At 52.1% G+C, this 13,143-nt stretch overlaps 9 protein-coding genes across 9 annotated transcripts; 5 read left to right on the top strand and 4 right to left on the bottom strand.

Annotated features, from left to right (window-relative positions):
* Nucleotides 1-771: 771 nt before the first annotated feature.
* On the top strand, nucleotides 772-1,170 carry VTN77DRAFT_6320 (uncharacterized protein; the record flags this gene model as incomplete). Its single annotated transcript, XM_069422586.1, has 2 exons — nucleotides 772-997; nucleotides 1,070-1,170. The coding sequence occupies 2 exons, from the start codon at nucleotides 772-774 to the stop codon at nucleotides 1,168-1,170; spliced, it is 327 nt and encodes a 108-aa protein (XP_069276133.1).
* A 523-nt stretch (nucleotides 1,171-1,693) lies between these two features.
* On the bottom strand, nucleotides 1,694-3,297 carry VTN77DRAFT_6319 (uncharacterized protein; the record flags this gene model as incomplete). Its single annotated transcript, XM_069422584.1, has 2 exons — nucleotides 1,694-1,957; nucleotides 2,020-3,297. 2 exons carry the CDS (start codon nucleotides 3,295-3,297, stop codon nucleotides 1,694-1,696), a joined length of 1,542 nt encoding a protein of 513 aa, XP_069276132.1.
* A 715-nt stretch (nucleotides 3,298-4,012) lies between these two features.
* VTN77DRAFT_6318 (uncharacterized protein) lies at nucleotides 4,013-4,660 on the bottom strand (the record flags this gene model as incomplete). The annotated part of the gene is made up of 1 exon (XM_069422583.1): nucleotides 4,013-4,660. One exon carries the CDS (start codon nucleotides 4,658-4,660, stop codon nucleotides 4,013-4,015), a length of 648 nt encoding a protein of 215 aa, XP_069276131.1.
* Nucleotides 4,661-4,973: 313 nt separating this feature from the next.
* On the top strand, nucleotides 4,974-6,449 carry VTN77DRAFT_6317 (uncharacterized protein; the record flags this gene model as incomplete). Its single annotated transcript, XM_069422582.1, has 1 exon — nucleotides 4,974-6,449. The coding sequence occupies one exon, from the start codon at nucleotides 4,974-4,976 to the stop codon at nucleotides 6,447-6,449; it is 1,476 nt and encodes a 491-aa protein (XP_069276130.1).
* A 283-nt stretch (nucleotides 6,450-6,732) lies between these two features.
* On the bottom strand, nucleotides 6,733-7,359 carry VTN77DRAFT_6316 (uncharacterized protein; the record flags this gene model as incomplete). Its single annotated transcript, XM_069422581.1, has 1 exon — nucleotides 6,733-7,359. The coding sequence occupies one exon, from the start codon at nucleotides 7,357-7,359 to the stop codon at nucleotides 6,733-6,735; it is 627 nt and encodes a 208-aa protein (XP_069276129.1).
* Nucleotides 7,360-9,140: 1,781 nt separating this feature from the next.
* On the top strand, nucleotides 9,141-9,599 carry VTN77DRAFT_6315 (uncharacterized protein; the record flags this gene model as incomplete). The annotated part of the gene is made up of 1 exon (XM_069422580.1): nucleotides 9,141-9,599. One exon carries the CDS (start codon nucleotides 9,141-9,143, stop codon nucleotides 9,597-9,599), a length of 459 nt encoding a protein of 152 aa, XP_069276128.1.
* Nucleotides 9,600-9,738: 139 nt separating this feature from the next.
* Nucleotides 9,739-10,290, top strand: VTN77DRAFT_6314 (uncharacterized protein; the record flags this gene model as incomplete). Its single annotated transcript, XM_069422579.1, has 1 exon — nucleotides 9,739-10,290. The coding sequence occupies one exon, from the start codon at nucleotides 9,739-9,741 to the stop codon at nucleotides 10,288-10,290; it is 552 nt and encodes a 183-aa protein (XP_069276127.1).
* A 487-nt stretch (nucleotides 10,291-10,777) lies between these two features.
* VTN77DRAFT_6313 (uncharacterized protein) lies at nucleotides 10,778-11,293 on the top strand (the record flags this gene model as incomplete). The annotated part of the gene is made up of 1 exon (XM_069422578.1): nucleotides 10,778-11,293. The coding sequence occupies one exon, from the start codon at nucleotides 10,778-10,780 to the stop codon at nucleotides 11,291-11,293; it is 516 nt and encodes a 171-aa protein (XP_069276126.1).
* A 472-nt stretch (nucleotides 11,294-11,765) lies between these two features.
* VTN77DRAFT_6312 (uncharacterized protein) lies at nucleotides 11,766-12,536 on the bottom strand (the record flags this gene model as incomplete). The annotated part of the gene is made up of 1 exon (XM_069422577.1): nucleotides 11,766-12,536. The coding sequence occupies one exon, from the start codon at nucleotides 12,534-12,536 to the stop codon at nucleotides 11,766-11,768; it is 771 nt and encodes a 256-aa protein (XP_069276125.1).
* Between the last annotated feature and the right edge of the window lie 607 nt (nucleotides 12,537-13,143).

Here is a 13,143-nt window from a genome sequence, read left to right as displayed (position 1 = left end):
ACACAACTGAGCTTCACGACTTGACTCGAAAGCCTGACCTAGCAGCAAGACCATCACTCTGTCCAAGCCGGCTTCTTTATGAGAGGATCATAAAAGTATGTAGTCAAACCTGAGGCTCACTCTACCTGACTTCATGTCGAGGATTAATGGGCTCAGCCCAGAGGCGTGAAGTGACGCCTGTTAAATCAACCCTTCAGCATCCGATCAGGAATTGCAGGAATAACAAACACATTGAACTTGACGTGACGACTTGTCTCAGACACTCAACAGGCAAGATTGCATCCAGTCTATTCCCGTCGACATACTCGATAGCTGTAGCTACGGCGGCCATGCTATGAGGGTAGTTGCCGCGCAGTCCGTGGCGTGGCGAGAACAATTAAATTTCAGTAGCGCGGAACATAAACCTGCTAGTTCATGAACTCGATATTCAGAATGGACTTGATTCGACCGTATTAATTGAACTGTCTTGGTGATGATGGTGGTGGTGGTGGTTGATGTGCAAGGATAATTCTGCCGCGGAGCCAGTCGCCAAAGCCCTCCTTCCGCTTTTGCGCTCGACCAATCACATCGTCTCCAAAACAACCCAGCCGTGAACAACCTGGAACTCCGACGAGGAGACGACGACAATTGCTGGGACCTGCTTACTTCTCTCCGAAGGAGAGCGAAACGACCCATTCAATTCCACGAACAGCCACCAACGTCCGTCCAATTGCTCCTCCACCAACCTCTCAGCAAAGGGAAAGAAAGAAGGAAAGAAAGAGAGAGAGAGACATGCCCACCCCCGAATCCGCCGCTTTCCTGGCCAAGAAGCCCACCGTCCCTCCGACCTTCGACGGCGTCGACTTCGAGGACAACGTTGCCGTGCACAATGCGCGAGACGCGATCATCCGCGAGCAGTGGGTGCGGAGCATGATGGCCCGGTTGGTGGGCGAGGAATTGGGCAAGTGCTACGCCCGCGAGGGAGTGAATCATCTCGAGAAGTGTGGGAAGTTGCGGGGTGAGTAGAAGATTTCTTTTCTTGCTTTCTCTGCTTTCTAGGAATCGGTGTTGCTGACTTTTCTGCCATCAGAACGATACTTTGAGCTTCTCAAGGACCGCAAGATCAAGGGTTATCTGTTCCAGGAGAAGAACTACTTTTCCAAGGCCGGAGAGGACGCCAAGCTGTCATAAAGCACCCAACTCGTCCCGGGAGGGAAAGAATAAATTATGGAATAAATTACTGGGTCAACGGGAGGAGGCGCTGGCTTGCTCGTGAAGGCCAAGGTGGAATTATGCATACCTCTCACCCCTCTCATTCGGCGGGGATTTCTTTCTTCGACCTGGTCTATCCGCATTTCACGTCTACTGCTGAACCGTTTTTCTCGTCTCGAAATGAATTGACCTGACATACACATGTTTTGCGTCGATGATGTCATCATTGACTGGTCCAAGCAAACCAACTTCTCCTGATCTCGCAGCTTTGTTCGCTGGCTATTACAAGGTGGTCCGTTGTATGGGATGGAGGAAGAAAGGTGGAGATGTACTGTACATATGTATCAGATTTTTTTTTAGTTCCAAGTTACCTAAGTCAATGGGGAACCATTTTGTCTCTGCTCGCATGCACGCGACAGACTTCAGTCATGAATTGTATCTTGGGTATCTATCTATCTCATTCAAGAAATCAATCATCAGGCGTATATAGATAGCATTTAGATCAAAAATAGGTACTGTCCGTCGTCACAGGCTTCGAGGGAAACGCCCCTGGGGGTTCCCCTGGACTGCCCTCCTCATCACTGTCATCGTTCTCACCCAGCCCAGGCAGTTGCTGCTCCCCCTCATCCGGGGGAGCCCGCATGCGAACAAGCTGATCTTCGTCCAACGAGGGCGGCGTGTATGGCCCGGGAGCACTATGGATATCTCGACCGGAAGGCAAATTCGAAAGAAGAGATGCAGATGGTGGAATGACTTGCGTGGAAACCTTGACTCTAGTTTAGACAACTCCAGCGTCTAACACAAACAAGGGGGGGAGTGTCTGCTTACTGTATTGTTCATCTTCACCCATTTCGTCTCTAGCATGTCGAGCACTCGACACTCCTCCTCCCACCCAGCACCGTCTCCGCGGTCCAACTCACCGTTGTGCCCTCCTCCTCCTCCAACATTGCCTTTCTCCAACTTACGCTCCTCCCTGCGTTCGGCCCATTCTCGTTTCAACCTGGATATAGTACCACCCTTGCCTGTGGTTTCTTCAGGCGCCAGCGCCCGTTTGAACCCCAAAGCGCCTTTCCCCGCTCTCAGCCATGCAATCCCCTCTCCAACCTTGCCCGCCAGCTCCGCGTCCACTCCAAAGAACCGGCAGGCTTTCGCCCGCGCGACCTTGCCCAGCGTCTGCGCGTACTTCACAAGGTCTTCGTCGATCTTCCCTGCCGCGCTGCCGTTCCGACCACCGGCTCCCACAGACCCAAGACCTGCGGCAGCTTGCTCTGCATACTCTGCCGCACGCACACATAACCGTGCGAATAGCAGCGCTCGCACTTTGGGAATCTCCGGTGCCCGGACCATCCACTCCTTGTCATGCGGGTTGCGAGCCTGGATACAGGCGAACGTGTAGGCATCATCCTTCAGAACAGCAAGGAGGGTCGCCTCTGCGAGAGCCAACGACGAGAGCGCGGACTGTGTCGCGGAGCTGAAATCGGGCACCGCCGTAGCAGAAGAACCCTCTGCAAGACTGTACGACGACGCGAGCAGGGAATGGACAGAGCTGGTCTGAAGCAGCTGCTTCGTCGCCGCCTGGACAGCGGCAGTGCGCTGCTCTGTCGTCGGGGTCGAAGCAGCGTACAAGGTGCGCAGGACCCCCACCCTCGCCAGGCCCGACAGCACATATCCCAACGTGCCCAGCACGAAAGCGATTTCAAAATCGAGTCCTCGGCCCTTAATTCGCCCGCCATCCCGCATCCCTTTCAGTAAGGATAAGGATGAACTGGACGTCAAGACGGGACGCCATTCGACCTCAATCTCTGCGCGAAGCGTGATCTCCACCTCCTCGCCTACCCCACCACCACCGCTGCTCCCGACACTCTTGCCGCTCAGACCATGGGAAATGGCAAAGAGGTAAGGCAGATAGTCGTTGAGAGCATTCAGGACGGTCTGGAGATGGGTTTCTCGTTCCCTGGGCGGTAGTCGTTTGTGTCTCTTCAGCGCAAGGCGGAGGGCATGTCGTGCGGTCGAGGCGGATTGCGGAAGAGAGGGGTGGGTGCTGGACGAGAGGTAGGTCTGGAAGGAGAGGGGGGAGGTGGTTGGGAGGGGAAAGGCGTAGACCATTCTATAGTGTAAATTTAAGTGAAATATAAGGTGAAATTTGGCTCAAGTAGAGATTTTCAGGTTGAATTGATGGTGGAAAGACACGTGCGGTGATGTCACGGGGAACATCACATGCTAGAGCCAAGAATAGTTTACCAATCTGTATGCGATGGGAGACAACTACACAGTCACTCGAGAAGCAGCCTCTGAGCAATGCACAGTTATAACGACGTCAATTCGTCTTTCGGAATTCTATGTACAGTACATGTATCCTGGGTATCTCGTAAACGCTCAGTCCGTCCTTTCCCCAGCAATCAGACCAAGCTACATCTTCACTCTTCAAACCACGTCGCAACGTAGTGTTTTCAGCCCCCATGATTGTTAGATTCCACCTGGCGATTTGCAAGTCCAATCAGTCATCTCGGCCAGGAGAATTGTCGCGGATTCGGACCTCCGAGAATTTGCTTCAGTATCTGTTGTGGATTTCAAGCCACAAAGACCTGTAAATGCAGTAGCTCTTTCACTAAATGAAGGGAAGGCGGATAGAGAACTGTCCTTCGTGGCCCTCACTTGGTGAAGTAATTTGGCATACTGCCTCTCAGAGCTTGATATCCAAGTCTGCCGATAATCTCGTCAAGCGACATGTCCTTAAGCAATTCACACACGGCGATATGCGTTGTATATCTTCATTCCGCATGCTGGTAGGTCATAAATAGATATCGTCTTTTCACTGCTTTCATATATCCATCCCTTCTGCATCTGAAAGACTGCTCGGCACACTGCTCATGGCGGACGACACACTCTCTGCGGAAGGCTCCCGTGCCCGAATCTGCATGCCCCAATCTCGGATGCTGCTAGCTGCACCGCCTTCAATGATGATCGGATGCTGATCGCCGTCCTTCCCCAGTACGGTCCCCGCATACCGCGACTCCTCGCCCGTCTTGCTGTGCTTCTTCTTCAGCGCCGTCAGATAGTCCTCCTTCTCGAGGGAGTCGGCGTCGATCACGTCGCCTTCACTGGGCACAAATCCCGCGATGCGTCGGATCTCGCGATTCACCGGTCCCAAAAACCAGCTGAGAAACGCTTCGAGGCCTCGTAGGTCTTCTTCTCCGCGCCATGTCTCTTCTGTATCTCTCATCTGGGGTCGTAGCGCGCCTGCATCTTGCAAGGCGAGGCGGATGTCGTCCAGGTTGGGCACTGGGTCGTCTGGGTGGCTATTCATGGCATGACCGGCTGCGGACGAGCCAAGCAGCATCAGGTATCGAGCAGCAATATCAACGATGGTGTCGAGAACGGACGGGCGCGTGGAATGGAAGCCTGCGGCGCGCAGGATCTGAATGATTGGTGGCCGCAGGAGAGCATAGTGAAGGGTATGCCCAGACATGATGGCAAGACCAGCAGCGCAGACGAGTATGTCCTCGCAGATGGAACATAAACTAATGGAGCTCTAAGTCCAGAATAACAAGTGTAGAACCATGTTGCAAGTTACGCAGTGAGGAATGAGCGGTATGGAGGAGATAAAAGAGCAACTTGTCTGCTTGCTCTCTCTTCCGCTCCCGCACGTCATCCGCGCTGCCAACCCTCGGACCGCCAGATTTCCCGTCACTCTTTCACTCGCCTCTACTCAACGCATCCTCCTCCTCGATCACTCTACAGCCACTCCAGCTGCTGTATGAGTGCATCTGATTACCTTCGCCATGTCTGCCCCTCCACGACCGTCCCTCAAGCTCACCTTGGGCAAGAAGAAGCTGCCCGGTGAAGACCCATCGCAAGGTCCTCCACAGGAACCGCAGACGGCCACCCCCGAAGCTCCTCCTCAACGCAAGCTCACGCTGAAGTTCGGCCCGCAAAAACTTGCTGAAGCCGGTACTGATGGCGATAAAATAAAGAAACGCCTGCTCAAGGCTCCACCTGTAGCGCCCAAGAAACGACCCGCTGATGTCGCCTCGGGTGACGAGTCGGACGCCGAGCCTACGGAGGAAAAGCCAGGTCCCAAACGCCTCAAGCTGAACCCATCCAAGCAACCTGGCCTTCAGTCGTTACGAATCAAGCATAAGGGTTCGATACCTAATCGGCCGCTGGGCGTGGGCTATGACTCGGAAGCCTCTGATACGGAGGTGGACCCCTCGATTGAAGAACAGTTTATCCTACGGATGGTGCCTGGCGAAGACTGCGAATACCTCCGGCAGGTGATCAACGAGAGACGTATTGATCGCGCCCAGATCGCTATAAAGCCGCTGACTCGGGAAGGACGGCGCGCGATCTTCAGAATACGCGATAAACAATACGCCGCCACACTGGTGGACCTGCCTTGCATCGTCGAGGGGATGAAGAGCTGGGACAGGCGCGGCTTTTACAAGTCTGGAGACATCTGCCAGATGCTCCTCGTCCTTGGTCCCGTCCAGAGCGAGAAAGAAGCGATGGAATATCCGCTCCCAAAGGAGGTGGACGTCCTGGACGAGAAAACCTACCAGTACCCGCATGGCCTGACGCCACCGCTGAAGTACGTGAGAAAGCGCCGGTTCCGTGACCGCATCAGCACCCGCACGATTGAACAGGTGGAGAGAGAGGTGGCGGATTTGATCGCCAAGGATGAGGCCGCTCTGAGGCCGCCTAAATTCGAGCTGGTTGACAGCGGTTCGCTGTCACGAGCGGAGGGGATGGTACAAAGCGGAGCGTACGACGAGGAGTATGATGATATGCAGGACGCAGATGGGGAGGTGGAAGAGGACATGCAAGCAGACGCAGCTGGGGAGGATGACGACCTCTTCGAGGATGACCTCGCTGCAGAGATGGAGGCTGCGCTCGCAGCTGGGGCTGATGAAGAGGCTGGCGCCGCAGACGCTGCCGCTGCTCCAGCGACCGACCAGGCCGGCACACCGTCCATCACCAAGGCCGCAGAGGATACATCAGATGACGAGAGTGACGACACCGAACGGGACGGCGGTGCGGAGGCCGAGCTCGACGAGGAGCAGTTGGAGCGGCAGCGCGAGCTCCAACAGCAACGGGAAGAAATTGCCGAGATGGAGGAACTCATCCGGGAAGAGACAGCGCGGTGGGAGAAACAGACCAATTCGATCTTGCGGGCGAAGTTGGGGAAACGCGTGCAACAGCTGAAGCAGGATTTGGCTCTGAAAAAGGCGTCGATCGGAGAGAGCGAGGCAGACACTTAGCTGTGGACACATCGAAGTTAGTTTCGACCAGGGGCGACGATGCAGATTGTTTGATTACCATGTTGACTATGATACCCTTGTGTATACGAAGTGCATTGTGGGTTACGTGGGTTTTCGAACTAATAGACTGGTATCTTATCTGGCACTAATAACGGTGATATCTTATCTGCATGGCAGGAGGCAGACAAACATGAAGCCATAAATTAGGAATCAAACAGTCGTATTTACAGTACAGTACAATCGAAGATGAGACACGCTATTACCACGATCTGATCTTATCAATTCAAACGACAACATTCCCCGACCCTCTACTCACCGACCCCTTAACATCCAACTCCTCCTTCTCCTTCCTCTTCCTCTCCCTTAGTTGCTGCCTCTCGACGTCCGTCCCATCACCACCATCTCCTTCAGACTCACTGTCTCCCGAAAAAGCAGGACTCTTTCCCGCCCTCTGGCCCAAAATATGATCATGCTCCTCCCTCTTCCGATCCATCTCCGCAGCCGTATCCTCCTGCTCCCCCATAAACCCCGGTCCCTGGGCACTTCCCACGGGTCCCGCATGCGCGCCAGCCTGGAGACGATTATACTGATTCTTCCCCTCGACCGCCGCAGCGATGTACCCTTCTGCCGGCTGCTGTTCGACGCCGTACTCGGTATCGATATCGCCTGCTCGGCGGGCCTCTTCGTCGCGCTGTTGGCGACGTTCCTTCTCGAGACGGAGGAGTTGGATGTCCGAGGAGGGGCGGGAGTCAGGCGTGCGGCGGATTGCGGGCGGAGGGTCGCCGTAGCGGCGGGTGGTGGTTGATGTATGTTGTTGTTCCACAGGGGTCTGGGAGATGGGGTTCAAGGGCTGGTTGTAGGCGGCTTGCGTAGGGGGTTGGGGGATGTCGGGGGGTGTTGGGGAGGACATTTCCGAATTCGAATGATCCTAGAGCAAGTGTTTCTTGTAGGAAATATGGAGGGTAGTTCAGTCTGAGGAGTCTCCCAATTGATGCGCTCCGTCTTTGTATATTAACGACGATATGTCTGATCAAGCAATGGGTCCAGAAAAGTCAAGGCATGAATCGATATCAGCAATCACAAGATCAGATGGAGGAGAAGTAATATTGATGACATCGTACACAAGAGCCAATTGTAACTGTAGTCTCCAAAGAGATGTTCTTCTCTCCAAAAGATGTTCTTCGTTCTTCAGTTCGTGATGTTGTTTGTAGTTCAATGTCCTGTACAGTCATAAGTGATATGCCGATGACGTCAAAAAGTTGATCACTGCTTTACTTTTTATACTACCAACTCGTGATATCGCTGCAAGTAAGTGAAATTGAAGTCAAATCGTCTGGCACCATTCAGATGATGGTTTTCTTTTAGCGGAGAGATCAGTTGCATATACAGAAGATATGTACTGTTTGTACAGTACAGTACCTACTTAGGTGCTTTGTTATCGCTAGTTCGTATTGTATTGGCGATAGATTCAATAACCGCCGATTTGGGACATACAGTTTTACACACAGTTCAATTCAGAACTGAAATCTTACTTCACTTTTTTTTTCACTTCTAAAAGTGAGATAATTTTTAGATATTACAGACGGGCCCTGGTTAGCAAGGTTAGATTGCTGTTGACGTTCTTGAGGGCCCCAGCAGAAGTTAACTAATTTAGGTAACTCAACGCAGGTGACAGCTGGAGGTCAGGTTCAGCATGTGAAAGTCCCCTAAATAGTCATACAACTGTCAACTCCGAATAAGGACGACAGAAAAGATGGAATTCATATGATGACAAACCAGCCAATTAGTTAGTTCCTCTCATGCTCACAAAGGAAAAATTCCCAGACTAAGTTAACTTCAATTCAACTAAATTAATTGATCAACCGCCTCTTTTGTCCTTTATTTTGTGGGGAAGATCAGATCAGTAATCAGATTATTGTCAGACCAGACAAGATAAGACTATCTAATTTAAGCGCTTGTTGCTCGGCATTTCGGTTCGCAGATCTGACAGCCTCGGAAGCAATGACAATGAATTAGGTACGGAGTATTTAATTATTGATTCTAGACCGGAACGAATAAAATATTTCTACCTACACAACTACAACTACTACAGCAATAAAAAATAAAGATCGAGAAAGGGGAGGGAAAAAAAAAAGAAGAAGACACCCTCATTGTGACAGTGCCTAGGAGAGAGATATCTATCTTATCACCAAATCAAGATACGAGAGAAATCAACATGACAGCCCTCTTCTCCATCCCCATCTCCACAGGCGGGACCTTCGTCTGCAGCACGCCAACTACCACTACAACAGAGGAGACAGGCAAAGGCAAAGGCAAAGGAAATAATATCTACCTCCTCACATTCACCTCACCCCCCGACAACAGGCTCACTCCCGCCTTCATCGACGCCTTCATCTTCGCGCTGGATATCATCGAGCATCGCTTCCCCAAAGGCGTCGTCATCACGACGAGCGGGATTGGGAAGTTCTTCAGCAATGGATTGGATCTGGGCGTTGTGGGGAGTACGGAAGGTTTCTGGGAGAGGTATCTGTGGAGGTTGTTTCGGAGGTTGTTGACGTGAGTGTTTCCTCTTCATCTTCATCATTATTCAGATCGCTCGTAGAAAAGAGGGTTGATTATGTGCTGACAACGACAAGGTATCCCCTCCCCACCGTCGCTCTCGTCAACGGCCACGCCTTCGCCGGCGGCCTCATGCTAGCCATGTACCACGATTACCGCGTGCAGAACCCCTCGCGAGGCTTCCTCTGCCTGAACGAGATCCATCTCGGCGTGCCACTGCAGCCGCCCATGACGAGCATCTTCCGCGAGAAGGTGGCGTCGTTGACGACGCTGCGGTCGCTGATCCTGGAGGGCAAGCGGTTCACCGGCCCGGAGGCGCTGAGCGCCGGGTTGGTGGATGCCCTGGGCGGGTTGGACGAAGCTGTCAAGCTCGTTCATGACCGTAAGCTGTTTGAGCTGGCGAAGTCGCCGGCGTACACGACCCTGAAGGAAGGGTTGTACAGGCAGACGCTGGCTGCGTTGGATGATGAGCCTGGAAACCAGGCCTGGCGAGAGCAGATTGAAAAGGTCAAGGAGGCTAACTCTGAGGAGGCGTTGAGCAGGGTGAAGCGGTGGGAAGAGCAGGGTAAGGAGGGAGGAGCCAAACTGTAGTCGTTATTAATTCTCTTTCCCTGTCTTCTTTCATGGTCATTAAAGTAAATTACTGAAGGAATTTATGAAGCCAAAGAAAACAGAAATACAACTAGGTAGCAATCCAAACCAAGAATTGGTATGTGCAACTGCACAAAGGATGAATGCTCTTATCATGCTCATGCTTGATGACAAAATCCACGAACCCCATCTCCATGAAGGATATAGATGCAAGTTTAGCATCAGCTTTATCAAATTCCTCTTTTTCATACTGGTATCCCTCCGCTGCCTGCCGAGAGAGACCCATCTGGATCTCATGACCATCTCAATCTATCATCGTCCTCCCCACCGCAGTGTCCTGATCCTATCGTCCTTCTTCTCGGCGCATGACGCGGGTCCAGGTCAAGTGAATCGGAAGTTCAGTAGCAGTATAGCATCCATCGTTGCCTACAATGACAACCAACCCATCCTGTCGATACCAGGACATCATCTATCTGATGACATCTCCGTTCATGTTTTGATCTCTCCTTCTCATCACAGCAAGCAAGCAACAACTTGCTTCCGTTTCTGTCTCTGTTCTTGTTCTTCTTGTTCTTCATACTTCACTCCTTTTGTAATATCCCTTCACTCGTTTGTCTTATCCTCTCAGATTCCTGGATATAGCTTCCGATCTGAAGGAGTGGTCTTTCATCATCATCTCAAACAGGTGTGAAAGACATCACATCACATCACATGAGACTTGTCCTTCATCTCTTTAAGAGTAATCACTTTGCTTCGTTCCTTCTTTTTGTTCATTTCTCTCCTGTCAGATCCAACGTCAGAATCCAAGTCCCAGTTGCTGAGAAATGGCGCTGCAAACTCCGTTCCACACTCCTCCGTTTGAAAGTCCTCCATCCGAAATCCACGAAAATCCCCCAGTCGAAATTCCTCCATTCGAAACTCCTCCAGTCGAAACTCCTCCAGTCGAGAATCCTCCGTTTGAAAATCTCCCATTCCAAACTCCTCCAGCTGAGAGTTCTCCAAGGTAATGATACCCAGCAGGCTGGCCGATCAAGACATCTTAACAAAAATGTCGAGAGAACGACAGCCAGGATGCTGATCGTCAAGCTCCACTTCTTCAGTTCAAAGAGCTAACTTCTCGCAGGCCGGAAGATGGAGAGGAAGACGGCGAGGGGCAGGAGCAGGCAGATCTCGAGCAGATGGAAAATCCCCAAAGCGAATTCCACTTCATGGGCGTCGGTGTCAATCAGTCAGAAAACACCAACGAGACCATCGAGGAGGATGAATCCAATCCTGACGACGACGACGTCTACGATGACAACGACGATACTTATCCGTCCGACGACCAGCAGTCCATGGAAGAAACCGAAACCGAGTACAATTCCATGATCTTTCTTCCCGTCCACCATGCCGAGATCCAGCCCCTCATCAATTCAAAGACAACGACGGGGGAAAGACCTCTCTTGTATCCCATCGAGTGGATGTATCCTCCCCAGGAAGAATATCATTTTGATTCGGAGCTGCCGATGCTTCCGCCGCTTCCGTTCAATCCGGTTCCTCCTAAGAATATCGAACGGATGGTGCAGGAGGGATTTCAATCGGTGACATGCGAATCGAGCAAGACGGTAAGGGGAAAAAAAAAAGAGAGGGCGATGAAGTCAAAGAGAAGCACTGCTAATTCGATAGCAGCAGGACGAATACGAGTCAATCTCTGAAGAAGAGATTCCTGCAACTCCAGCTCTTTCCGCAGATTCCATCGAACAGATCCTCGACAAGGCCAATCCCGACTCTCCCACCGCGTACGATAACGTCTTGAGTGAGAAATATTGGGATCTTGAGGAATACTCAGACCCGGAGTACGATCTGCCCTTCTGCAGTTGCGAGGACGCTCGTCTCTTGGGGATTTGTCCCACAGAAACGGAAGGGTTATGGTGGAGGGAGCAACTCGAAGGAAGCTCATTTCAAACTGCAGAGGGCGGTGTCTTGTTAAATGAACAATCTTTGACAGCGGGGAAGCATCGAGGTTGACACCGGCTCTGCAGATTGTGTTCTCATGTCTTCTCTGGTGGAAATGAGTTGAGCAAAGATATGCCTTCCTGTTCTTTGTTCATAACGCAGGCAACTAGCACTCGTCCAATAAGGACCAATGTCTGAGAACGATGAAATGACATGCTCAAATGCACATTTTTAAGTCTTCTTTTCCTTCTTCGTGCCTCGTCCTTTGGCCGGGCTATCCAATTTGTCTGTTAGTGGTCTGTAAGGAGCCGCCAGCACATGCTCTGGTGCTCTCTGCGCCAGATCATCCCGTCGTGGCTCTCCAGGAGATGGCCGTTGCCGCTGCTCCTCGTGCATCCTGTCCAGCGGCTCTCCTACGATGTGATACTTCGCCCAGTTGATCGGGGGCATCCGCACGACATTCTGGGGCTTGGGGATTTTGTCAAAAGCCGAAGCTCTCTCTCCAGTCTGGGAGGAGTCCACATTATCGTTATTTTCACCCGGAGGAAGAAGATCTACCAGATCGCTTGGGTCCTCCGACGTGAGACGGCCTGCGACCAGTTCCTGCGCGAACTTCTCCGGATCTGCAGCCGCCGCTTTCTTCAACCTGTCCAACGTCCTAATATCCTGCAGGCTGCGCTGTTTCTGGAGCTGGAGGATGGAGATGGCAGAGCGCAGGGCAATAACATCCGGATTGTCACTCTCTGATATCGGGACCGGAGCGGGCTCCGGTGCGAAAGTCGCGGGCTGCTGCTGGGGAACACTCCCAGAGAAAGGACCGGGGATACCGCCTTGTGTCGGTTGGACTGTTGTCGGAGAGAGTTCAGGGCCAGGGGGGACAATCGATGCTGCACCGGACACCGTCTCCAGATGCGCAAACACCGGCGTCACTGGCGAGTACGGCGGGCGTGGCGGGGTGCCTGGCCGCTCGTTGTTTGGGATCTCTTCCTGGGACTGTTCCATCGCATTCCCGCCGTCTGATACTGGATAGCATAGGGATGAGACGAGAAGTCTCTAAAGCAGTGCAGGGAGGCGATATGTATGCAGGTGGATGTTGATGGCGAACCGACGGCAAACAATGCAATCCCCGCCGCGAAACGGGCGCCAAGCGAGATAAGATAATCAGGATGATGCCATCTTATTCATCAGGCTGTCTAGAAGCTTCACAACATCCATCATCTATGCGGGACGATGGCTATCTCCTAATCGTCTATATTATCTTAATGCCAATTAGATAAGCATCATATCTGCTGTTGATTCTGCTGCTGACATCATACGATTAGACTGGCTTTTCCGGGTTCCTATTGCCACCCCACCAGACATCGACACAGCCACACCGTGGACAACAAGACCCGACACTGACTACGGACTACTCCGTACCTACCTGCATGGCTCGACACTCGCTTGCTCCTGAAGAACTGAAGCAGGGATATCGGTAACATTGCTGGCCAGACCTTTCTATGCAAGATCAAGGCCTGTATGACGGACCCTGCGCAAAGCACTGTCCCTGGCCGGACTAGATTAAAATACAATTAATTGACGCATTTACATATTTGACCTGGCTATTAAT

This window comes from Rasamsonia byssochlamydoides, assembly GCF_041956645.1.
Source record: "Rasamsonia byssochlamydoides strain NRRL 3658 unplaced genomic scaffold VTN77scaffold_49, whole genome shotgun sequence".
NCBI lineage: Eukaryota > Fungi > Ascomycota > Eurotiomycetes > Eurotiales > Trichocomaceae > Rasamsonia > Rasamsonia byssochlamydoides.
This window is presented reverse-complemented; position numbering and strand designations above follow the sequence as displayed.